General features: G+C 51.8%; 1 protein-coding gene across 2 annotated transcripts; it reads left to right on the top strand.

The window, feature by feature from the left end:
- The first annotated feature begins 154 nt into the window (after positions 1-154).
- Positions 155-20200, top strand: SERPINA4 (serpin family A member 4). 2 transcript variants are annotated; one of them, XM_042944200.1, is made up of 5 exons: positions 155-507; positions 12368-13033; positions 17611-17884; positions 18727-18886; positions 19678-20200. In XM_042944200.1, exons 2-5 carry the CDS (start codon positions 12385-12387, stop codon positions 19876-19878), a joined length of 1284 nt encoding a protein of 427 aa, XP_042800134.1. In that variant the 5' UTR covers positions 155-507; positions 12368-12384; the 3' UTR covers positions 19879-20200. The 2 variants fall into 2 exon arrangements, with proteins under 2 accessions (XP_042800134.1, XP_042800135.1); XM_042944201.1 differs by lacking the exon at positions 155-507 and having other exon boundaries at positions 12154-13033.
- Positions 20201-24564: the final 4364 nt, after the last annotated feature.

The following is a 24564-nucleotide window of genomic DNA, read 5'->3' on the forward strand; positions in this document are numbered from 1 at the left end:
GCCCAGGGCCTCCTCAAGGACAAAATTCCCCAGAAGAGTCATTCTGGTGAGCAACGTGGTCTCCATCCTGCAACAACGTAACATACCGCGTGCATCCCCGTGCTGGTCCGTTTGCCACGAGTCAATCCAGAGGACTTAGGAATTACAAGAAAAATTCTCTCCAAGGGAATCTGTTGCTTCCCAACCTGTATTCTAATATCTATCCTAAGATCAGCTCAGACCAGAGCTCCAAGCAGCCACTAGGAGCTGGTCGGAAGCCAGTGCCAAGATGCACCGATAGCCCATCTTTAGGCGTGAAGGGACCGATTCAGCCCAGTTCAGCCAACTCTTCCAGAACATTCCTGCTGGACTCGCAGAGCTTCATCATAGAGACCTCTCATCCCATCTCATAACCGTGGTGGCACGTCGGCCTACAGTCACGCTACCCCTCGTTGACCCATCATAAACCAGGGTTTCTCCGCCATGGCACGACCGACGTTCTTCGTGATGGGCTCTTTCCTGTGCACGGTAAGGTCTCTCTCCGGTCTCTACCCACTACAAGCCCGTGGCGCCCAATCCCCCCATCTGTGACCACCCCGTGCGTCTCAAAGACACTGCCCGATGTCCCCTAGGGGGCGCGCTCACCCCAGATCGAGAACCAGGGCACTGAAGCGCCTCTCGGCCCCAACATTATCTGGTTCTCAGAGTTTAGGCAGGACACACGGAACGACTCCAGGTCCTTGAAGGGCTCGGATGCGTTTCTGTGCCATCTGCTGGCAACCCTCCCATCAGCGATGCAAACACATCTGGAAGATGGGTGCCCAGAGGCTCCGCCTGGGGAAACGGCTGGACAAGAGAGAAGGTTGAGACTTGCGTGTGTGCTTCGTAGAAGATGCACAAGTTAGGCCAGAAACCAAGGCGAGAAGGGTCCTGAGGGGAAAAACTGCAGGCTCCTCTACGCCAGCATGTCCCAAACGGGGACAATTCTGCCTCCCCGGGGACATGTGGCCATGTCTGGAGACATTTTGGGTGGTCACACCTGACAAGCTACTGGCACCTAGTGCGTAGAGACCCGGGTTGTGGCTAAAAATCCTACAGCTCATAGGGCGCCTGGGTGGCTCGGTCGGTTAGGCATCTGACTCTTGGCTTCAGCTCGGGTCATGATCTCGCGCTTCGTGAGTTTGAGCCCCGCATCGGGCTCTGTCGGGCTGACAGTGTGGAGCCTGAGTGGGATTCTCTCTCTCCCTCTCCCTCTCTGCTGCTCCCCTGCTGGCTCTGTCTCTCTCTCAAAATAAATACATACACTTAATAAATAATAAATAATAAAAGAAAACTCTTAAGTCTGGGACTGTTTGGAACATCCACTGTCCACGTCATCAACGACCCCAAACCTCAGTGGCTGAAAACGACGATCACTTGATCTGCACCGGGTTCAGTGGGCTGGGAATTCAGGCAGTGGTCAGCCAGCGGGGGTCTTCTGCTCCATGTGGTGCTGGCCGGGGTCATTCACTCGGATGCCCTCAGACCCTGTCTGGGCTGGGCCGGAAGGGTCATCTGCATGTCTGGAGCCTCTGTCCTAGGACCTCTGTCTCCACTGGTTGGCTTGGGCTTCCTGACAACATGGTGGTCCCAGGGAGTCTCACATGGTAGCTGGTTTCCAAGAAGGAACGTTCTAGCATGTGAAAGCAGAAGCTGCCAGTGTCAAGGCTGGCCCTCGGGAGTTTACAAAACACCACTTTTGCCTCCATGTTAAGATAAGTCACAAGGGAATCCCTGACTCAGGAGAGGCAGCCTCCACTTCCGGATGGGAGGACCAGGAAAGACTTTGACGCCATATTGAATTCACCACAGGGACTGGTCCCGTCGCAGGCCCTGCTTGAAGAACCCAGATTGTTATGCCCCAGGCACGTGGGGTAGCGCCCCACCCTAGGCTACTACCTTGACGAGTGTGATTATTCACACGGCGCACGAGCCAGATGATGGCTAAGCAATAAAGGATGGGCTTATCGAACACACTTACGCTAAGGACAAAATTGACAGAGAATGTCAGCCCAACTTAAGAGAATATCATCTCTTTATTTGTCAAGTGTGTTGATAACTGTGCTAGTTACACCCCTGTTGGTTGCCAAGGGACTTAGGACACTTCGGGTTTCATAAACAAAGGATTGCAAGGCTGTCAGAGAACCTCATGGAATCCAACATCATGTGGAACAACCAGACCACAGGAGGGACTTGTTGCCTTTCGCTCAGTTGCGTCATCGGTCTCAGCCTGAGGGGCAGAGGCACCGAGGACCTTCCCGTGTGTTGGGGGAAAACCCTAGAGAAGGTGGTTGTTGAGAACCAGAGGAGGGATAGACTCTGTCCTAGCCAGCTTCGGCTGCCGTCACGGAGCACCACAGATCTGGGGGCTTAAACAACAGGTATTCATTGTCTCACTGCTCTGTGGGCTGAAAGTCCAAGCCCCGGGGTCAACGGTGTCGGTTCTTTCTGAGGGCCGTGAGGAACATGGTTACTCAAGATCCCTCCCCTTGGCTTGTAGATGGCCGTCTTCTTGCTGTATGTTCACACGGCGTTCTCCCCCTGGGCGCGTCTGTGTTCTGATCTCCTCTTCTTATAGGGACACCACTCGCATTGGATTAGGGCCCGCCCTAATGACCTCATATTAACTTAATTAGCTCTTTTAAGACCCTGTCTCAAAAAGTTACATTCTGGGCACTGGAGGGGGAGGTGGGCCTTCAACATGTGACGGGGTGGGGGACACACGGTTCGGCCCCTACTTTAATTCGACCTCCCCCAACTAAAATTTGGTATGGACGTTGAATGATGACACGACACGTACACACAGGGGGCATAGAAAGGTTACCACTCACACAATGAGACTTTCTGGGGCGAGCGGGGCAGGCTCCCAGGATGGTCCAGAAGTGGCTTGAGAAAGCAAGACTGAAGGCTGGGCTTGGGGTTTTGACGGTGGTTGGTGGGTGAGCTGGGTGAGGGTTCCCAGGCAAACCAATGGGCTTTTTCATCAACTCGCCCGGAAGGGGGCAGAAGGGCGAGGGCGGGGTGAGGCTTAACGGCCACCAGCAGCCAAACATCAGGGTTGCTGGAGGCGGGAGTGGGCGGGGGGATGGGCTACATGCACGAGGGGCTTTAAGGAGGGCACTTTTGGGGACGAGATGAATCACTGGGTTCTATTCCTGAGGGCAAGACTGCACAGTATGTTAACTAACTTGAATATAAATAAAAAGGAGAAAAAAACCCCTATGGATATCAGGCTATGGCAAAATAATAATAATAATAATAATAATAATAATATTGTAGAAGTCACAAAAAAATGGAGTCAGACTATTACAAGAGCCTGCTGTCAATCCTCTACATCTGCCCAATCATTTATAAAACCCATTCCTTCTCATTTCCCCATTTCCTTGGCCCTAAAGTGCTGAGATCCAGAGATCTCTGAGCTGAGGGATGAAGAGGCTCATGGGCAGGTGCCTCAAAGCCTAAACTTTGCTCCGAGCTGTAGAGAACGGTGCTTGTAGAAGAGCCTGGGGGGCTGGAGCCATGGTGGGGAGACAGACAGAGTTTGGAGGATCCAGCTGGCCCTTGAAAACAAGAAACCCTCATTGCCCTCCCTTCCCTCTCCGTTCAGAATGATTTCTACCTTCTGGAATAATCTGCTCGGGATCAGACAGAAAATCCTCACGGCTAGGATGACAGCTGCACACTGTGAAGTCAGAGAAAGGAGCCAAAAGCCCTTAAATCAAACCGAACGGGGATCCACCCAAATGTCATCTCCTCCGTGAAGCCTGCCCCTCCCCCCCGCCGTGTCCCCCTTCCAATCCCTTGCTCTGTGGCTTGTGACCTTGCCCGGGGCCGTCTCCTGTTAGTGCCTGCTCCTGGTCAGACCTTGTCTCCTGGACCCTGGGATCGAGGTTGTATCCTATGCACCTGCGAGTCCCCGATTCCTACCCGTCCCTGTCCTTTCCCACCAGCCTGCCTTTCATGTCCTGACCCCCCCGGGCACACTGGCATCTTTGCATCTGTCCTCATTCCAGGCTCCCTTCTTCTGCAAGACATCGCACATGCTGTTCCCCTTTCTGGAACCGTCTTCCGCACGGCACCCCCCTGCTTTCACTTGGCACCTCCTCATCCGCTCTTGGCCCAAGTGTCCGTTCCTCGGGAAACCCCTCCTAACCTCCCCTCGCTGCCCCTGGCGAGAGCAAATCCCCATACGGTCAATGCTAACTCCTGAACTTCCCCTTCGGAACGCGTGTTGTGGGGTGGCTACAGCCGGGTGTTGGGCTCACCCTCTCCAGCCCCCTCAAAGGAGGACAGAGTGATGTTGCTCCTAACGATGGAGCTCAGTAAGTAGCTGGAACGACTGAGCAAGTGAATGGACGGATGAATGCAAGGACCCGTGGGTGTTTCTGTTTCTCTTCCAGCCCCGAGCAAGCCTGAGCTCGGAGGGGAGGGGAGGGGAGCGCAGAGGTGTGCCTTGTTTTCTGAGCCCAGTTCTGTCATTTACTTGCTTTGGGCAAGTTGCATCCCTTTCTGCAAGAGGAGGTGTTTGGCTGGATGAGCTAGCTTTAAAGCTCTTTCGTGACAGCGGAGGGTCCGCTGTACTGTCTTAAACACAAACCTCCCCTTTGTCACCCAAAGCCCCGGAGTAGAGGGTTACAAGAATGCCTGACCCTGGAGACGCCACTGCGATTAAGAAGTGGTGGCGCGCCCTCTGGTGGTCGAACGGCAAACTGCGGGAACCGGGCCCCGCGAAGCCCTCGCTTCCGGGCAGAGGGTGATTTTTTGCAAGACTTCTTGGGGGAGCTCCCCACCCGATGCCAGCCCCATGACTCTGATTCAGGAAACTTGAGGGAAAGCCTGTGGTTCTTCGCTTTTAACAAGCACCCGCTCATGGAGGACCCGAACCCATATTTTGAGCGATGTTGGTCTTGGGCAAAAAGCAGCGAATCGGTCAGTTTCCCAGCGGCCTATGTGGGCAGCTGTCTCCATCCAGCCTGTGACCTTGAGTGTGGCTTCAGGAAGTAGCAGGGCCAGGTTCGCACACAATCTCACCCTCAGAGGCTCTCACTCCCAGCATCCCCTGGTTAAAGAAAGCCCTGTTCCTTTGGAGGGGAAAGTGGGGGGTGTTGTGGGCTGAGATTAAACCATCCGGTTTCTAATAGGGGCCAGAGTGGAGGCTGCGGGGGGCTCCCGGGTGGCTCAGTCGGTTAAGCATCCGACTTTTGATATCAGTTCGGGTCATGATCTCAGGGTCATGAGATGGAGCCCCGCGTTGGGCTCTGCACTGAACACGGAACCTGCTTGTGGTTCTCTCTCTTCCAATCTCTGTGCCCCTCCCCTGTTCACATACACACACTCTCCCTCTAAAATAAATAAATAAATATTAATTTACATTAAAAAAAAAAGAAAGAAAGTAGAGGCTACGGTGTTGGGCTTTGGAACCAGATATCCCCGGGTTCAAACCCCAGCTCTCCCATGTACTAGCTGCGTGACCCTAAGCGAGATACTTAATCTCTCCTGGCCTCCACTCGATCTCCCAGTTGATGGGAGAAAGCACACTTCGTGGGATCCCTAGGAAGAGGGATGCTCTTCCCAGGGATGCTCCCTGGGCTGAGCATTGAACGTTAGAGGGAAGGCGACAGACGCAGAGGGAAAAATCAGTAAAATCCTGTCCCGGTTTCCAAAGAGCCCAGAGTCTCTTTGGGGGACATGAGATGCTGTGGTTTCAACGACTACTGCTCTACATCTGGGGTGGTTTGTTACCCTACAATACGCGACCCCCATGCATGTGGACCCACATATCTCAAAGCCAGGCACAAGGTGGTGGGTCAGAGGGGGACAGGGAAATAGATGCGGTGAGTCCGCAGGAAGTCTGAGCAGCCCGCCTGCACCTTCCACGTTTTCCAGACAGGCAGCTGGTGTCCATGCACCGGGGCCCCCTAACAACAGGGGTACGCATTGTGTTTTATGAGTGCCCCCCTTAAAGGTCCTTTCTGTGGTCTGAATGTTTGTGACTCCCCCCACCCCCAAATTCACGGGTTGAAATCTTAGCTCCCAAAGATGATGGTCTTAGGAGGTGAGATCTTTGGGAGGTGATTAGGTCAGGAGGGTGGCGCCCTTACGAATGGGATCAGTGTGCTTAAAAGTGAGGTTTCAGAGGGGCGCCTGGGTGGCTCAGTCGGTTGGGCGTCCGACTTCGGCTCAGGTCATGATCTCGTGGTCCGTGAGTTCGAGCCCCGCGTCAGGCTCTGTGCTGACAGCTCGGAGCCTGGAGCCTGCTTCCGATTCTGTGTCTCCCTCTCTCTGGCCCTCCCCCGCTCACGCTTTGTCTTACTCTCTCTCTTAGAAATAAATAAACATAAAAAAAAAAGTGAGGCTTCAGAGAAATCTGTTGCCCTTCATCATGTGAGGCACAATGTGAATCAGGAGGGGGGCCCTCACCAGAATGTAACCATGCTGGCCCTGGGACCATGAGCCCGTCATTCTCGACAGGGTCCCAGGGGAGGCCGTCCCCCTGCTCCCCTCCCTTCTCTCTGTAATTCTCCACCTTCTCCCCGCTTCTAAATCCTCCTTCGTGCCAGGAAAGCATTGAAGAGTCAAGAGACCAGTGCTCAGCCACCTTTTTTGTGAAATTTTTGCAAGGCAGGGGGTCCTCTGGACTGTAACATTCATTATCTTCGCACTTCTGTCAAAACCAAGACTGGAAGGGCCTCATTGTTGATATTCTGTATGTGCCTGTACCCATTTAAAAAAAAAAAAAAGACTGGAAATAAATAAATTCAATCTAGCTATAGCTGAATGACAGGCTTACCAGTGGTTTTATTTTCTTATTTAGACTTTGTACGTTCCCAGATTTTTCATAGCCTGCATATTACATTGACAATCAACTTAAAAACGATGACAGCCTTTTGAAGGACAATATCCTGGCTTCCCCTCGAGTCCAGAGAATGCGAAAGGGGTTGGGGGTGGTTAGGAGGAAGGACAGCTTAAGCTGTCCACACCCGTGCTGGATTGGGAAACCAGGATATCCACAGAGGACTGGGTCTCAAGCCGCAAAGTGACAGAGGGAGGGTCCCCAGGGAGTGAGCCTCATGATCATGTACAGCTCAGGCTGCTGCTCAAGATGCTGGGAAAGTAGCCTCCCCTCGACAGCCTCACCCCTGCCCCTACGGCTGTCCATTCATTCATTCGTCTGTTTGTTCATACACTTCCACGAGGCATCTTCTCTAAGCCAGTCTTGTTCTGATACAGAGATACAAATCTCACTGTGACACAATCTGTTGCTCTTTGGGGCCTCACGGATGGTTAATGTGAAACTCCTGGCCTTCCAGGGTATGACGTGCAAGGTTTTCACACTCCGTAAGCCCACCCAGAGGCCTAAGGACAGCAAGCAGCCAGATACTGGGCGGGAGTGAGCTCTGAGCTTGTGGCCGAGCCCAGTCTGCCGCCAGGGTTGCCGGCCTCCGTCCCCATCCTCCGTGCCCTCGGGGGTGACTCCTTTAAGGATCTGAAGGTCCTTTCCATCTTTCCCTGACGCAGGATGTTTTCTGTGGGAGAAAACAGCAACCCTGGCACACAGGGACCACAAGGACGATGAGCAATTCAAGAAACTCCCTAAATTGTAAAATTTGCAAGCAAGTGCATATTTTAGGGAGAGTCCAAGGCTTTCTCGAGATACTCTGTCAGGACCACAATGCAAAAAATGTTTAAAAAGACTGATGTAGCGGGGGCGCCTGGGTGGCCCAGTGGGTTAAGCTTCCGACCTCGGCTCAGATCATGATCTCGCGGTCCATGAGTTCGAGCCCCGCGTCGGGCTCTGTGCTGACAGCTCGGAGCCTGGAGCCTGTTTCAGATTCTGTGTCTCCCTCTCTCTCTGCCCCTCCCCTGTTCATGCTCTGTCTCTCTCTGTCTCAAAAATACATAAACATTTAAAAAAAAAATAAAAAAAAGAAATAAACACTGGGTCACCTGGGTGGCTCGGTCAGTTAAGCGTTCGACTTTGGCTCAGGTCATGATTTCACAGTTCATGAGTTCGAGCCCCGCGTCGGGCTCTGTGCTGACAGCTCGGAGCCTGGAGCCTGCTTCGGATTCCGTGTCTCCCTCTCTCTCTGCCCCTCCCCCTCTCACACTCTGTCTGTCTCTGTCTCAAAAATAAACATTAAAATTTTTTAATTTATATAAAAAAAGACTGATTTAGCCATATTTGCACATTTAGGGATAAATGAATCACTCACACTTACGTTGCACTTACTATTGCCAAAACTTACTCTAAACACTTTGCAGACGTGAATTTACTGACTTCTCATGACAACCCCGAGATCTGGAACGATTATTGCCCTCAGCTTACAGATGAGAAGCAAAGGAAGTAACTTAGCGCGCGGTGGGGCCGGGATTGAGCCCCCCACAGTCCCTGCTTTTGTCACCCCTGCAAGAAGCAGGCAGGGAAGAAGGAAGCTCCGTTGAGCCCGACCGGTGTGCAGCACATCGATGATGTGGGTCCCCTCACGTCTGCCTTTCCACTCAGCGATGGCTCCTCCTTTGACAGGCGAGGAAAGCGAGCTCCAGAGAGGTGGAGCGACTTACCCAGGGTTAACCAGCTCAGCGGCAACAGCCGCCTGTCTGACTTCAGAGCCGGGGGCAGGGGCAGGTCCAGGAACCAAAGGGCAGTCTCCACGCGCTCCCAGCGGGGTCAGGCCACCTGTCCCTCCAGCTGTAATCTACCGCTTGGGGCTCTAACTCAGTGCAGAAACCAGGCTAAGGAAGCAAGACCCAAACTGTTGACTCTGGAAAGGGAATAATTTATTTTCACCCTCATGAACCGACAACCATCTTTCCTCCCTTCATTTGACTCAGCGAGCCTCGATGGAGCACCTACTGTGCACACGTGTTCTAGCACGTGCGTCTCAGTGGAGAGCAAAACTGGACTGGCTGTTCTAGAAGCAAGGCAGGTTTGTCCAAACAGAGGAAGAACACGGGCTTCAGTCTAACTCTGGAATGTGAGCTAGCAACTTCTCTGGGCTTTCATTTCCTTATCTGCAAAATGGGATAAGGATAGTCCCTCAGGGGGGCGCGTGCACGTGTGTGGTGAGAGAGGAGGAAGCAAGTGAACTCTTATCGGCACGGCAAGTTCCTCTGTTGTCCTGGTGTTGACGCGCTTCTGTCGTGTGAACTTGGACATGCCCCTGAACCTCGGGGCAGCTGGGTCCAAGCCTGTGCGTGAACCCACTCTACCGCTCTGTGGTCTGCCCAGATCAGGACTCCCAGCCCCATCTTGTTACTCAATGGTGTATATTCCACTCAAGTTAAAGCCCCCGAGGACCTGGACACATTCAGAGAAGCTTCCTGGGGGAAGCCTGAATGTCAAGGGCACCCCATTCAGAATATCAGTGGCCATATTGCTTCCTTCCCCAGTGGGCTTGAGAAACAGCCACACGTCCTTTACACATTCAATTGCCCCCAAATGGTCCAAGGGTGTTGAGGCTCACTGCTTGCTGGAAATAAAGCAGCTTCGAGATCCCTAATGAGAAAGAAAAATGTGCAATTGGAGTCCTGGCCCAAGGAGGGGTTTGCTCCCACCCCATGCCACCCTTGCCCCTGGGCCGCACTCTCCTTAAAGGTCAACATGTGGCATCTCGGAGGGTTCCATCACAGAACCCTGTAGCTTTAAAGCTGGGAGGTTCCTCAGCAATCGCATAGTCCAGGATTGTATACGGGGAGGGGGTGGGGGGCGGGGCAGGACCCAGGTCCCCGGATTGATTTTCATGGCTGCAGAGATCTAACTCTCTCCAGTCTCACATCAGATCACCCTGAAAGCAGCCTTATCAAGTTCGTGAAGGCACTGGGGTCTGCTGCCCCTGGTCTGGCCGACTTCTTCATTTTGCAGGAGGTGGGGGGGGGGGGGGCGGGGAGAATGGGGGAGCATGACAAACCCAGAGAAGGGAATAGATGTGCTTAAGGTCACATGGCCAGTGAGGGGCCCTGTGAAGACCACATCTACTAAGGGGACCCCGGGGCCTTAGCATGTGCCAAGCAACCCTTGGTGCATGATGCAAACAGCAAGGGCTAAATTCTGTTGGAGCTACCCCCGCCCCCCTCCCCGGAGGGAAGGGGGTTCTCTTGGGAGGGGATGGGCCAACTTTCAGTGAAGATTCCCTGTGTTGAGACTCCACACTGCACCCACGGACCTGTTCATTAATAATTACCTAATCGGGAAGGTGGTAGGTGGTGCCGGGGGTGCCGAGGGATTTTGCCAATTCTCCTGGGCTTGATAGACCCAGGCTATGTTCCTGGGCTTCCTCTGGCTCTCAGACAGCCGCCCGGGGGGCCACACCAGGACCGACCGTGAGTAACTCGCTGAGGGCTGCATCTGAGACTCAGAAGGGAGGGTGACCAACCATTCTAGTTTGCCCAGGACTGGGGGCTCTGGGACATAAGGCTTCCGGTGCTGAGACACAGAGAGGTCTAGAAGTGACACACCCTGGGGCTGGAACGACCCCCACACCTTACTACACGACCCTCCTCATTATACCGGTGGGGAAACTGGGGCTGAGGGCCAGAAACAGCCTCCCGCGAGGCCGCACGGGTCTCCTGGCTCCCGACGCAGGTGCTTCTGGAGAGTTCCTGCCAGAGGGAAATTCTGGGTAACTCACTGCAAAGCCAGAGAAGCGTCTGAAGGTTAGGACAGGAGAAGGTGTTAGAGCTTGGTAGGAGGCCATGCTATGGGGATGGGTGTTAGGTAGATGAGTGAAGCGACCCACTGTATGTTTTAAGCGACCACCGCAACTCCTGGGTGGAAATCAGGGTAGAAAGACCAGTTGGAAAGCCACAACGGTCTAGGTCAGGGCTCCACGAATGAGGCCCTGTGGGTCAAGTCTGGCCCCCTGCCTGTTTTTGTATTGCCCCTGAGCTAGGAATGCAAGGTATAATATCAAGATACAATATAAATATAAATATAAAATCTGCCAATGGTTGAAAAAAAATCAAAAGGAGGACGATATTTTGTGACACATGTAAAATATATGAAATTCACATTGCACCGTCCATGAATAAAGCTCTACTGGAACCCAGCCCCACACTAGGCTGCCTTGTGGGTGTGCGGGTGGCTGCTTTCCAGCCGGCACAGCCAAGTTGGGGAGCTGCAACATGGCCCGCAGTCTGGCCCCTGGTCTGAGTGCGCGATGCTGGAGGTCTGAGTGAGGATCGCAGCAGTGGGGAGACTAGGAGGTGGAGGGAAGTGCCTGCCGGATGTGCGGAAAGATTGAATGGTTGGGGGGTGCGGTCTTGGAAGGCCAGACCCAGGTTAGGGTTGGCAACTGGATTTGGGGCTGAGAACCAGGTAATAACGGTGAGGCTACCCGACGCGGCCGAGCAGGTTTAGTGGAGAAAATCGAGCACCCTTGTTTGGGTAGGTTAAGTTGATTAGGAGAAGAGACCAATCCTTTTCCCAGAACTTCGGGCCATTCAGGTTTTTTTGTTTTGTTTTGGTTTGGTTTTTGGTTTTTGTTTGTTTATTTTTGTTTGGTTTTTTTGCGTTTTTTTGTTTGTTTTGTTTTGTTTTTGTGTGTTTTTTTGTTTGTTTTTGTTTTGTTTTGTTTTTTGGGTTTTTTTTGAGGGACAGAGAGAGAGAGAGAGAGAGCTGGGGAGGGAGCATAATTTTAAACAGGCTCCACGCTCAGTGCAGAGCCCGACTCGAGACTCGATCTCACACCCACGAGATCCTGACCTGAGCCCATATCAACAGTCGGACGCATAACCGACTGAGCCATCCAGGCACCCCAGGCGAATCAGTTTTTTGAACATCAGTGATCTTATCTGTCTGGAGTGAAGATAAGAATGCCAGTTCTCCTGACCTCTACCTGGGTAAGAGGGTCAGACAAAATGGCATTAAAGTGATTTTGCAAACCGTAAAGCACACCATGGATGTTTGTGGAGTTGAGGCTAACGCTTTGGCGATTCGCATCCTCGGTGCAGTGGGTCACTGGACTGAGGAAATAAGCTCAAATGGCAAAAGGAGCCCCAGGCTGAGTCTGGAGCCTTGTGCTCTAGCTCAGATATTTACCAGTTAGGTAAATGACCTCATTCAGTCATTTGGCGAGTCCTGGCGATAAGAACGGAGGCCAGTGCTTTGCAGAGCTCACCGGGACAGGAAGTGCCAGGAGGCGGTGGGCACAAGGAACGTGCTTGGTTAACCCACAGAATATCATCTTCACCACATACTGGGAAGGGGCTGGGTGTTTGCTAGCTGCCATAGGCCCATCTGCCGGACTTGACCCCGTCACTTGTCACCCGGGGGCCCTGCCCTTCCCCGACTTCTCAGTAGGGCTGGGGCTTCTGCTGGGGCATTGCCTGGGCACTCTCTTTCCTCCTATAGCCCTGACAGTGCAGAAGATGCATCTTGCCAGCCACCTGCTCCTCCTTCTGGCTGGACTGTTGGTCGCATCTCACGGCCAGCTCCTCCCTGAACACAACAGCCAGGGTCACACGGGCAGCCCCCATCCGGAAGCTCCAAGCACAGGTGAGGGCTCCCCCAGCCTCAAGATTGCCCCGGGAAATACAGTCTTTGCTCTCCGCTTCTACCACCTGATGGCTTCCCAGAGCCCCGGGAGCAACATCTTCTTTTCCCCGCTGAGCATCTCCGCCTCCTACGCCATGCTGTCCCTGGGCGCCCGCTCACACAGCCAGACCCAGATCCTCGAGGGTCTGGGCTTCAACCTCACGGAGGTGTCTGAGTCGGACATCCACCAGGGCTTCCGGCACCTCCTGCACACCCTCCACCTCCCGGGAGACAGGCTGGAGATGCGCACGGGCAGCGCCCTGTTCCTGAGCCAGGAGCTGCCCATCCTTCCGGGATTTCTCAATGACAGTGTGGCCTTCTATGACTCCAAATTATTCCTCACCAACTTCCACGACTCTGTGGGTACCACCCAGCTGATCAATGACCATGTCAAGGAGGAAACTCAAGGGAAGATTGTGGATTTGGTCAGTGACCTGAGCACAGACATCGCGATGGTGCTGGTGAATTACATTTACTTCAAAGGTAAGAGTCAGTTCATCGGTGGGTCCTTTATCTCCCCTCTCCCCCTGATTTATGGATGGATTAAATGTTTAAAAAAAAAGAGAAAGTACATGGATGGGGTCAGATAGGGCCAAGCAACGCTTAGAAGATTCATGTGAGAGCATCAGATATTTAAGATCGTGTAGCTTAGAGGTTTCCGTACCCTCCTAACTTTAGATACGTTTCTTATTTATTTTTTTTTTAGTAACGGTAATGTATGAAATGTATAAGTTGAACTTCCGGATTCACGACGAAGGACTGCCACTTAACAACAGTGTAAACAGGGAAGGTGGTTGCTGAAGAATACCTCCTTCAAAGTTCTGGGTTTTTTTTAATGTTTATTTAATTTTGAGAGACAGAGACAGAGAAGGAGTGGGGCAGAGGCAGAGAGAGAGGGAGACACAGAATCCGAAGCAGGCTCCAGGCTCCGAGCTGTCAGCACAGAGACCGACGTGGGGCTCGAACCCATGAACCGTGAGATCGTGACGTGAGCCGAAGTCAGACAGTTAACCGACTGAGCCACCCAGGCGCCCCCGACGTTCTGTTTTGAGGATCAAATCATGGCACATATTTGTGTCCTCCTTAGAAGAGGGCCTAAAGAGATAGGCAAATTACAGTCCCCAGCCACATCTGATGGGCTACCTGTGTTTGTTAATAAAGTTTTATTGGGACACAGCCACGCCCACTCATTTATGCTTTGTCCCTGGGCTGTTTTCACACAGCCACAGAGATAAGCAGTTGCTACAGAGCCTAAAAGATTTGCTTTCTTTCTGACCCTTTGCAAAAGAAGTTTGGTGACCCCTGACCATTATATATACTCGATAAATAATTACAGCAATTATAATTAATCTAATGATTATACTCATTTTGAAGATCCTTAAAAACACATAAGGGTATAAAAGGAAATAGAAATTGCCCAGGGGCACCTGGGGGGCTCAGTCGTTTAAGCATCTGACTCTTGGTTTCCACTCAGGTCATGATCTCAGCGTTCGTGAGTTCGAGCCCCATGTGGGGCTCTGCGCTGACAGTGTGGAGCCCGCTTGGGATCCTCTCTCTCTCCTTCTGTCTCTGCCCTTTCCCTGCTCATTCCCCCCTGCCCTCTCTCTCAAAATAAATAAACTTAAAAAGAAAAAAGAAATTTCCCCTAATCCTACCACACTGAGACAACCCAAAATGTTAACGTTTTCACTGAATTCATTCCAGTCGTCCACTCACACACATATGTTAACCGTTGAAATCACAGCGTGAGGACAGCTTCATGCTGTGTGTACCATCAGTGTCCCATCAGAGAAGCAAAGCCATCATAAGTGGTAAGGGAAAGGAGGTTGCTATAGGAGTTGGACCTTGCATAACTGTGGGGACATGAAAGTCTGGAGGAAGCAAGGGTGGGAGGGGCAGAGTGAAGTCCTGGGGGCAGGTGCAATTTTGGAGCTTATCGGGGATCTATACTATACTCCAGGTGCTTTCGGCCACCCCAGTGGGTCTGTGTAAGGGGGACTTGTGGAAGGCCCACGCTGGGCACCTGGTGGTGGCTTGGGGACACCATTGGTCAGGAGGGCTACTGTTGGACGATGAACCTGGAGGACGGCACGGACGAGCCGGGGCACACAAGCTCCGCTAGGTCTGCCCGTCATTCCATCTTCCCGCGAAGATCTTCAGAGTGTGGTGCCTGCCCCACGTCTACCTCCCCATCTCACGCTTGTGACCACCTTGAACCCAGACTCTACAGAGAACAAATTCTGGGAAACAGCCCCAGCCAGACTAACGACCCAGCCAGATTTGTTATCACTTGAATTTTACACAGGGAATGTGTCACCTACCATCGAACACGTTTTTAAAAACCTTTTTAGGGGCGCCTGGGTGGCGCAGTCGGTTAAGCGTCCGACTTCAGCCAGGTCACGATCTCGCGGTCCGTGAGTTCGAGCCCCGCGTCAGGCTCTGGGCTGATGGCTCGGAGCCTGGAGCCTGTTTCTGATTCTGTGTCTCCCTCTCTCTCTCTGCCCCTCCCCCGTTCATGCTCTGTCTCTCTCTGTCCCAAAAATAAAATAAAAAAAAAATTTAAAAAAAATAAATAAATAAAAATAAAAAAAAATAAAAACCTTTTTAATTCTGCAATAGCCACAAACTTATAGGACGGTGCAAAAGTAGTACAGAGAGATCCCATGCACCCTCCACGCAGGTTATCCTACATCACATGTTATATAACTTGAAGTACGGTAACAAAACCAGGAAATTGACATTGGTGCAATCTATGGAACTAACTCAGATTTCACCAGGTTTTGCATGCGTTCGTATGTGTGTGTGTGTGTGTGTGTGTGTGTGTGTGTGTGTGTAGTTTTATGCTATTGAAGACTTTATTTAGATCTAACCTAATGCCTGCACAATAGTCTACTGATGCCATTCCCTTTGAAATGTAATTTAAATGTATAATACACACCATCGACCCACCCAAAGCTCTGATCACAGATAATGAAGGGTTTGGGTGCTCTCATCTGAAAGAAACCTAGCTCAGGCTGGTTGGCATGAGAAAGAGGGGTTCTCCAGAAACAGAAGGGAGATAGAGACATCCTGCCCACGGACACATCTGCCCTACACTTTGGGGACACGAATGTAGCCCGGGCCTCGCTGTAGGTCACATGGTAAGAGAATGGAAAAATGGTGGCTTATCTTCAAAAGCGAAAAGCACCTAGAAGAAAACAAAAGATGCACAAGTACTCTGTAGCTAAGATTCTCTTGAGAGATGTTAAGGCAGACTTCAACTTTAAAAAACACTCATACATTGGGCTGCGTGGGTGGTTCAGTCCGTTAAACGTCCAACTTCGGCTCAGGTCATGGTCTCGCTGTCTGTGAGTTCGAGCCCCACGTCAGGCTCTGGGCTGACAGCTCAGAGCCTGGAACTTGCTTTGGATTCTGTGTCTCTTTCTCTCTCTCTCTCTCTCTCTCTGCCCCTCCCCTACTTGCTCTCTCTCTCTCAAAAATAAGTAAACATTAAAAAAATAAAATAAATAAAAAACACTGATATATCGTAGTCATGGAAAGGAAGACAATACGGTAAAGATGTTGATACTCCCATGAATAAATCTAAATATTTAATGTAATCCCAATCAAAATCCTAACAGGTTTTCTTGGTTTTTTGGTTTTTTGGTTTTTTTGTTTTTTGTGGGTTTTTTTGGTGGCAGTTAACAAGCCGAGTCTAAAATGTATATGAGAAAAGCAAAAGGCCATGAATAGCTACGATGGGAAAACTTGGCTGCCAGAGAGCCCAACTCATCATAAATCTGTATTAATTTAGACTCGGTGGTACAAATAGACCAATTCCACAGAAGGGTGAGGCCAGAATAGAGCCCAGAAATGGCCCCGTGGATAGATACCTGGGCATTTGATATTTGTCAATGTTGGCATCCCCCCCTCACCACTGTGATAGAGCACTGGGGAAAGTGGGTTACAAAAAAATGGCACTGTGACAACTAGGTCCCCACAGGGGGAAACAGATGGGTTTAGGCCCCTCCCTTCTATCAATCATAAGTATTCCTTCCAGGTGGAGTAGGGTGCTTTTTGTAAAAGGAAAGACTAAAGCTTCTAGAATATAAGACCTATTCTCTCTCTATAATATATGTGGAGGTTATATGTATATAATATATATGGAGGGAAAGTTATCCTAAACAAGACACAGAAGACCTAATCACAAAGGAAAAGACTCATATGTTCACTTCATTAAAGAACTTCAATACCAAAGCGCCTGGATGGCTCAGTCAAGTATCTGATTTTTGGTTTTGGTTATGGTCATGATCTCACGGTTCTTGAGTTCTATCCCCCTGTCGGGCTCTGCACTGACAGCACAGAGCCTGCTTGGGATTCTCTGTTTCCCTCTCTCTCTCTGCCCCAGGCTCTCTCTCTCTCTCTCCCTCCCTCTCTGTCTTTCTCTCAAAAACCAATAAATAAACTTAAAAAAAAATTTCAATCATCAAAACCCACCATCAAGAGAGTGAAAAGACAAGGCAGAGAGGGAGAGAAAGTATTTGCAACTCACACGATTGATACACAACTAATGTTCAGAAAGAACTCCTACAAATCACTAAGAAACAGTCCTCCACAAATACAGGAAAAAAAAACATGATCTGGCACTGATGCAAAAAAAAAAAAAATAGGACTTTTTTTATGTCAACAGGTCAGTAAACATACAAATGGTCAACAGGTCAGTAAACATGCAAAAGGTTGTTCAACTTCATTTTTAACCAAGAAAGTGCACTACAAAGCCGTAATGAGCTACCATTACATAAACATCAGGTTGGCAAAAAAATTTAAGCGCCGCCATGTAAATTCAATGGCGAAGACAGGAAACAACCTAGCCGATACCCTTTGTATCTCATATTTTAGAGTCTAAATGAGCCCTGAGAGATCCGGGTCTCAGGCAGGTCAGGCTTTGAATGGTCTAAATGATACACCGTGATGAAACAGTAAGGTGGGGTCTCCGCGACTGTCGGAGAGGCATTTCCTGGCTGGACGGTTGGCTTGTTGGTCCACAGGTGCTTTGTACCTTCTTCCCTTCTTCCCTTCAGCTCTGTGGGAGAAACCATTCGTTCTCTCGTTGACCACTCCCCAAGACTTCTACGTTGATGAGAATACAGTAGTCAAGGTGCCTATGATGCTGCAGGACACAGAGGACCACTGGTATCTTCATGACAAATACTTGCCCTGCTCAGTCCTGCGGATGGATTACAAAGGAAACGCGATGGCCCTTTTCATCCTTCCTAACCGAGGGAAAATGAAGCAGGTGGAGGAAGCCTTGACTCCAGAGATACTAAAAAGGTGGATGAGCTTGCTTCAGAAGAGGTAATCTTCTGCACCACTGCCTTTCCAATGGACCCTTCTGATGGAAGCCAATGCCCAAAACGGGGGTGATTGCCAAATTACAAAGGAATTCTTATTTGCTTTAAGACTTTCCATGGGTTTCCTCAAATAATGAACTCTCCTCTTAGATCTGAGATAAGATTTTGCCCCTATCAGTGAAAAGAGAACCAGACTAAGAGTTAAGAGTCCTGGTTCTAGATGCAACCCTCATATAGCACAAGACCTGGGTGATGTGACCTTGGCTCTCTGAGGGTCTGCCCCTGTGCAGTGAATGCGTAGACCTCTGGTCAAGATGACTGGGACAGAGGGACTTAAGAAAACTCCATCTGCCCATCTAAGGAAGTAGTCAGGAAGCTTTATATCGCCCTGGGGCTACGAGTGGGAAAAGTTTCCATCCACGTATAAGAAAAAGGCCTCAACCCAAGGCCACATGTGGACGGAAAATTCGCACAGCTCATGGGATAGAGGAATTCTAGCCAAAGAAATCATCTGGTCCCAAATAAGTGAAAACCACAGGACCCCAACACAGGCAAAGGCAAAAATGCCACACAGGGAGATTTGCATCTCCCTGGGCACCTGGCATGCCCATGGAAAACAATCTCCGCTGAAGACGAGCTCCCAAGGGAGGAGGTCCTGCAGACAGCAGGCCCTGGAAGCAAAGGAGCCTGGCTGTAAGCCCCTGGGAGCACTGAGCAAATGGTGTGTGTGGCAGCAGAAGTCAGATGGAGTGGGGCCAGCTAGAGGGTGCAGGCAAGGCGAGCACAGTGCGCTGGGGTCCCTCGCTTGTTTCTGAGTCCAGAGTTTTAATCCCGTATCTCCTCCAGGTACTTTTACAGGAAGCTCGAGTTGCATTTCCCCAAGTTCTCCGTTTCTGGCTCCTATAATTTAGATCAGATTTTGCCCATGCTGGGCTTTGTGGACGTGTTCTCACAGCAGGCTGACTTGTCCGGCATCACCGAAGAGCGAAAGCTGCAGGTGTCCAAGGTAAGTAAGTCATCGGTGGCCACTGATGCCTGGAGACGCAGTGGGGAACGTCTGCCCCTTGGAAGCTTCTAGGTGATGGGTGTTCCCTCTGCCACCAGAGGCTGAGAGTCATTCAACCATCCACAGGCACGGGTTTCCAGGAACCAACCCACCACGTGCTGGCATGGTGCTTGGCTCTGGGGATACGGTGCCCACCCAATCCTTGTCCTCAGGGAGCTCTCGCGGCCAAGTGGGCTCCATAGATCACGACAATGGAGAGTGGCAAAGTGAAAGAAACAGAGAAAGGATAACAGACCAGGCTGGGACCAGATACCTGGGACCAGGACCTGGTCCCAGGTGTATCAGAGATTCCTTTGACGAGAGAAAGAGACCTAGGACTTCGGTGAGGAAGACAAAAGTGCATTATAAGGTAGAGCCTTGAGTTGCAGAGTTGAATTCCGGTTCCTTCCCTTACAGCAGTCAAGGGCTATCTAGGGTCTGGATTTATGTTCCTCATCTGTCAACCAGCCATAATGCATCAACCTTTTAGGGTGGTTATGAAGATTTAAAAAGTGCCCCAGGGCACATAGTAAGTGTTCAGTTGCTGATAGAAATAATTATTTCCATAAATAAGAGGGCATCCAACTCAACAACCCACCCAGTGTAGACATTCTTGCCGTGATAGCCCCAACAAGTAGCTTGGCTAGCAGTGAACTGCGGTGCTGATCTTCAGCGATCTCTGGTTCTTCCAGGCTTCCCTGAGTCCTGGCTCATGTTCTCTTGGAGGTAAACACTTGTGATTTCCTTCCCAGAGTTTCCACAAAGCCATTCTGGAGGTGGACGAGGCTGGCACCCAGGCTGCAGCGGCCACTGGCAGCTTCACCACCTTTCTGTCTGCCCGTCGCAGTCGCGGAGTCCTCTGGTTCAACCGGCCCTTCCTTGTGGTGATCTTTTCCACCGATACCCAGAGCATCCTCTTTCTGGGCAAGGTTGTCAACCCCACGAAACCATAGCCTTCCCAGGGCTGGCTCCTCGGTTACAAGCCGGAGGACGTGGCCTGGGGGGCTTGGTGTGAGCAGCTCCGTGTTGGAGCAAAGGATTCAGAAGATCCTAAGAGTCCAGGGCAGAAGCTGTTGGCGAAGGAGAGCGACGTGTGGACCGGACACCTAGCTCCTCGGGACGGTGTGACCTCAGGCAGGTCGCCTGACTGCTTCAAGCACCACCCGGGAGAGTGGGAGACACCCCGCCAGGTGGTTGAAGGGATTAAACAAAACGATGGCTATGAGGAACCTGGTTTGGTGCCTTGCACGTAGTAGATACTCAATAAACGCACCCTCGTTTTCCATCCCTTCAGGGTCTGCCCTGCATGGCCCTGGCATATCTGGTCCCAGACATGAGAGTGAGATGTTCCAAGTTCCAGTGTATGCAAGGGAGAAGCAATGTGGGCAGCCAGCCGTCCTGGGCAGGGTGGACGCCTGGTTTCAGAGCGGGGGCTCGGGAGGGCCTCGGCTGGGAGAGCACCAGTCAAGGCGGCTGCCACAGGGACCTAATGAGGAAAGCCCAGCAAGGCGGGTAGCCACCCGGGGGCAAAAGGCACTGCCCCCTCCTTTGTCTGTGGAGATGTGGCCAGTCCCCCAGGATCAACGGCCACGGTCACGGATGCACTGAAAAAGAAGACAGAGTGTGCGATTGGAGCCCGGGCGCCTGTGTTGATATCTCCGTCTTCTACTGCTGTGCTCCAGGACTTCCGCCAAATGCTTCCCTTCTTGGGTCTCAGTTTCCCCAGCTGGGTAATACGGGCTGACCCAGGTGGTCCAGCTCAGACATCCGTGGTGTGTGGGCTGAATTCTCTGAGCAGGGTCCATCCAGAGCCTTAGAGAATCAACCTCTCTCCCTCCCCCCAGGAGGAGGGGGGCCGACAGAACCTGGCTGTGTTGGTCCCAAACCTCAGTGATTTGGGGCAGATGCACTTCCCTAGGCAGGGCCCTGTGGATTTTCTTGTCGGCCAGTGCGTCGGAGGCAGGAGGGTGCCACTGGTGACTGAAGAGACAGGCTGAGGGCCACCTCCCGCACTGATGATTGATCAAGGGCCGCAACATTGCAGGGTTTGTATGATGTGGTCCCTGGCCCAAATAATGCTACAAGGACAGAATAGGCTCGTTGTGGGAAACCAGGAAACCAATATTCAGAGCAAGAGACAGACCGCCTCTTTATGGTGGAGGAAGCCGTTGCGAAAGGAAGCGAGAGAGGGTGGGAAGAGAAGACTTTGAGTTCTCTCCCCCTCACCTCTCAAATACAGCCCTGGGCTGGACAGGACAGCCCCAGGACAACCCTGATAAAAGAAAGATCCCAAATGAGGTGCCTGTCACACCAGCCCCGAGCTACGTGGACAGGGACCCGGAAATGCTGCAGGACCCCGGGCCTCCCACTGCCGGGAGGAATGTAGACCCTCCCGTCCATCCCTTGGGTTGATTGGCTGAAAGGCACGCATGTTACTGAAGATATTGGCCCATGTCCCCTTGCACCTGTCGGGAAGTTGAATTCTGTTTTTTAATAGTCAGGCAAGAAATGAAGCCCGGCCCAGCCTGACACTCCCAAGTCTGCCCCTATAGAAGCAGGTGGGTGGGCGGATTGAAGCCCCTCAGATGAGGGAAGCCCGAGGCCTGGGGTTACTGGGGCCGGTGCTCCCTGGGTGGTGTGCGAAGGGGGAGGCTCAGTGGGATGAAGGGGAGGGAAGGGGAGCGGTCGCCCTCAGATCAGCCTCGAGAGGGACGCCGCCATATTCTGATGAAGCCCGCCCCTCCCCGACTCAGGAGCACTCAGTGGCTCCCTATTGCCTGCAAACTAAGGCTCAAAGTCCCCTACCCGCTCTTCTTCCTCCCTCTGCCTTTCCAGCCTCGGTCCCTCCTCCTGCACTCATGCGCCTAGTGACTTGAGCCAAGGAAACTTGCCGTTTCCCCAGGTTGTCCATAGCTTGCACCCTGGGCCTTTGCTCCTGCAGGCCCCCATGGCCCAGAGGTCCCCCTCCCTCGTCTCTGAGAATCTTCCGGAACCTCCTACAAACGCCTCACGCCCTCCGCAAGGCAGATGGCCATTCTCCCATCAAATGTGGTTGGCTGACTCATCTCTGCTCCCCTGGCCCCGATTAGACAGAACATCTTGGAGGCAGGGCCCTGTTCATTCTGAATTTCCTGCACTTACCCCAGAGCCTGGCCCCAGAGCTGATCGTATGGTCTGGCATGTGGCTGAGGCTCAAATGATATTTGGGGAATGAATGAATGAACGAATGAATGAATGAATGAAAGAAAAAGGCTGTGCCCTGAGCAAGGTCCCCGAGCTGTTTGCTCTGCATCACCACCCCCTGACACATCCCTGGAATTGATTGGGTAAATATTTATTATTCCAACTCCTCAGATTTCGAAATGCCCTTTTGGAACCTTAAACCGATACATAAAAAGACTCCATGCAGGACACCTAATCCCCCCTCCGCCCCCAGAGCGGTGCCTGGGCCTCCTTCTCGTCTCCTTTGCTGCTCTCCTATGGGGTCCCTGATTTGTGTGGCCCTCGTGACACCCCTTGGGAGATGCAACATGGGTTCTTTTGGTTATTCGCTCTGTCATTCAACAAATAGTCACGAGGCGGGGAATGGCCACTGGCCGGGGAACTAGGGCATCTCCCCAGGGGCAGAGGAGGCGCGTGAGATCTGGACTGGAGCTTGGAGGGGTGCGGTCCCAGCTTTCCCACCAGCCCTGTGCTGTGGGGCGGGGACGTCACCTCTCTGGCTCAGATTCCACACCCCACCGGTAAATGGGCACAGACCCCACAGCCGCTGTAGCAGCAGAGAGCGGAGAATGGACACGGGATCCCCTGAAGATGCAGACCTGGGACCCCCGGCTCTGACCCGCTGTGGCAGGAAGGCGCCAGCCCCATCCCTGGCTGTCTGGGAAGGCGGGGGAGTCCTTTTCTGAGAAGCGGCCATTTAAGGCCAATAGATCCCATGCTCTGAGCACCTGCAGTGAGCAGGGCACGGGGACACGTGTTTCCAGGAGTTATCAAGAGGCCACAGAACACGCACGTACAAAACCTAGACTTTGGAGCCGGAATGCCTGGGTTCGAACCTGACCGCCACCCGTGACTGAGTGTGTGCATTTGTTGGGGCCGGAATAACAAAGCACCGCCCACTGAGCGGTTTAACCAACAGAAATGTATCATCCCACAGTCCGGAGGCTGAAAGTCTGAGATCAAGGTGTTGGAAGGGTTGTCTTTTCTGAGGGCCGTGCGGGAGAATGTTCCGGGCCTCCCTCCTAGCTTCTGGTGGTTTGCTGGCAAACTGGCATTCTCTCTGTGGCCGTGTCTGTGTCCACATTTCCCATTTTTATTTTATTTTATTTTATTTTATTTTATTTTATTTTATTTTTCAGAACATGTTTATTTATTTTTGAGAGAGACAGAGAGTGCGGGGGAGGGGCAGAGAGAGAGGGAGACACAGAATCCGAAGCAGGCTCCAGGCTCTGAGCTGTCAGCACAGAGCCCGATGTGGGGCTCGAACCCACAAACCATGAGATCATCACCTGAGCCAAAATCAAGAGTCAGACACTTAACCCACTGAGCCAGCCAGACGTCCCCGACATGGGCTATCCTGAGCCTCAGTTCCCCTACCTGTATAATGGAGACATTTCCTAATGCAGAAGGCCATCTTGAGCACTGGATGAATTACTACACGTAAAGCACACACCTCTGGCACTCCACGACTCTTAACTATTATCGCATTTCATCTTTTGTCTCAACCCTGTCCTCCCCTATCCTCTAGAACACAGTCATAACCAGAGCTGGTGGGTCACCTGAACAGGTAAAGTGGGCTGACAGTGTTGGGGTCCAGGAGGGTAGGTCAGTAAAGACCCCCGTTTATTTATTTTTTCTTATTTTTTTTAATGTTTATTTATTATTTTTTGAGAGACAGAGAGAGAGACAGAACGTGAGCAAGGGAGGGGCAGAGAGAGAGGGAGTCACAGAATCCGAAGCAGGCTCCAGGCTCTGAGCCATCAGCACAGAGCCCGACGCGGGGCCCGAACCCACGGACCGTGAGATAGTGACCTGAGCCAAAGTCGGCCGCTTAAATGACTGAGCCACCCAGGCGCCCCAAGGCCCCTGTTTATTGAAAGGCATTTCTCCTCAACATTGTTACACTCAGCGGGCTGGGCCGAGCAGAACCCACCTCTGCCCCGCGTGAAACACACTTGTTGGGGATGGCGTTCTCTGTCGCTTTTGGTGTTAATCAAAAAATAAATGTATCACAACCACCACGGTTCTTTAAATTCCCATATTCTGGCCACTGGCCCCTCCTACCCTCTCACTGTGGCTGTTACGAACTTAAGTGTGCCCCCCCCCCAAATTCACATATTGAAGCCCTAACCCCCAATGTGACTATGGGGCCTTCAGGGAAGTTAATTAAAGTTACATGAGGTCATACAGGTTGGGTCTTAATCTCACGGGAACGATGTCCTTATAAGAAGAGGCAGAGACACCCGAACCGCCTGCCTCCCTCTTATGCACAAAGAGCCCATGTGAGCACAAGGTGAGAAGGTGCCATTTGCAAGCCAGGAAGGGAGATCTCGCCAGCAACCACATGGGATGTCACCTTGATCTTGGACTTTGAGCCTCCAGAAAAGGGAGAAAATAAATGTCTGCCATTGAAGCTC

The sequence above is a fragment of the Panthera leo genome, chromosome B3, assembly GCF_018350215.1.
Source record: "Panthera leo isolate Ple1 chromosome B3, P.leo_Ple1_pat1.1, whole genome shotgun sequence".
NCBI classification, from domain to species: Eukaryota; Metazoa; Chordata; class Mammalia; order Carnivora; family Felidae; genus Panthera; species Panthera leo.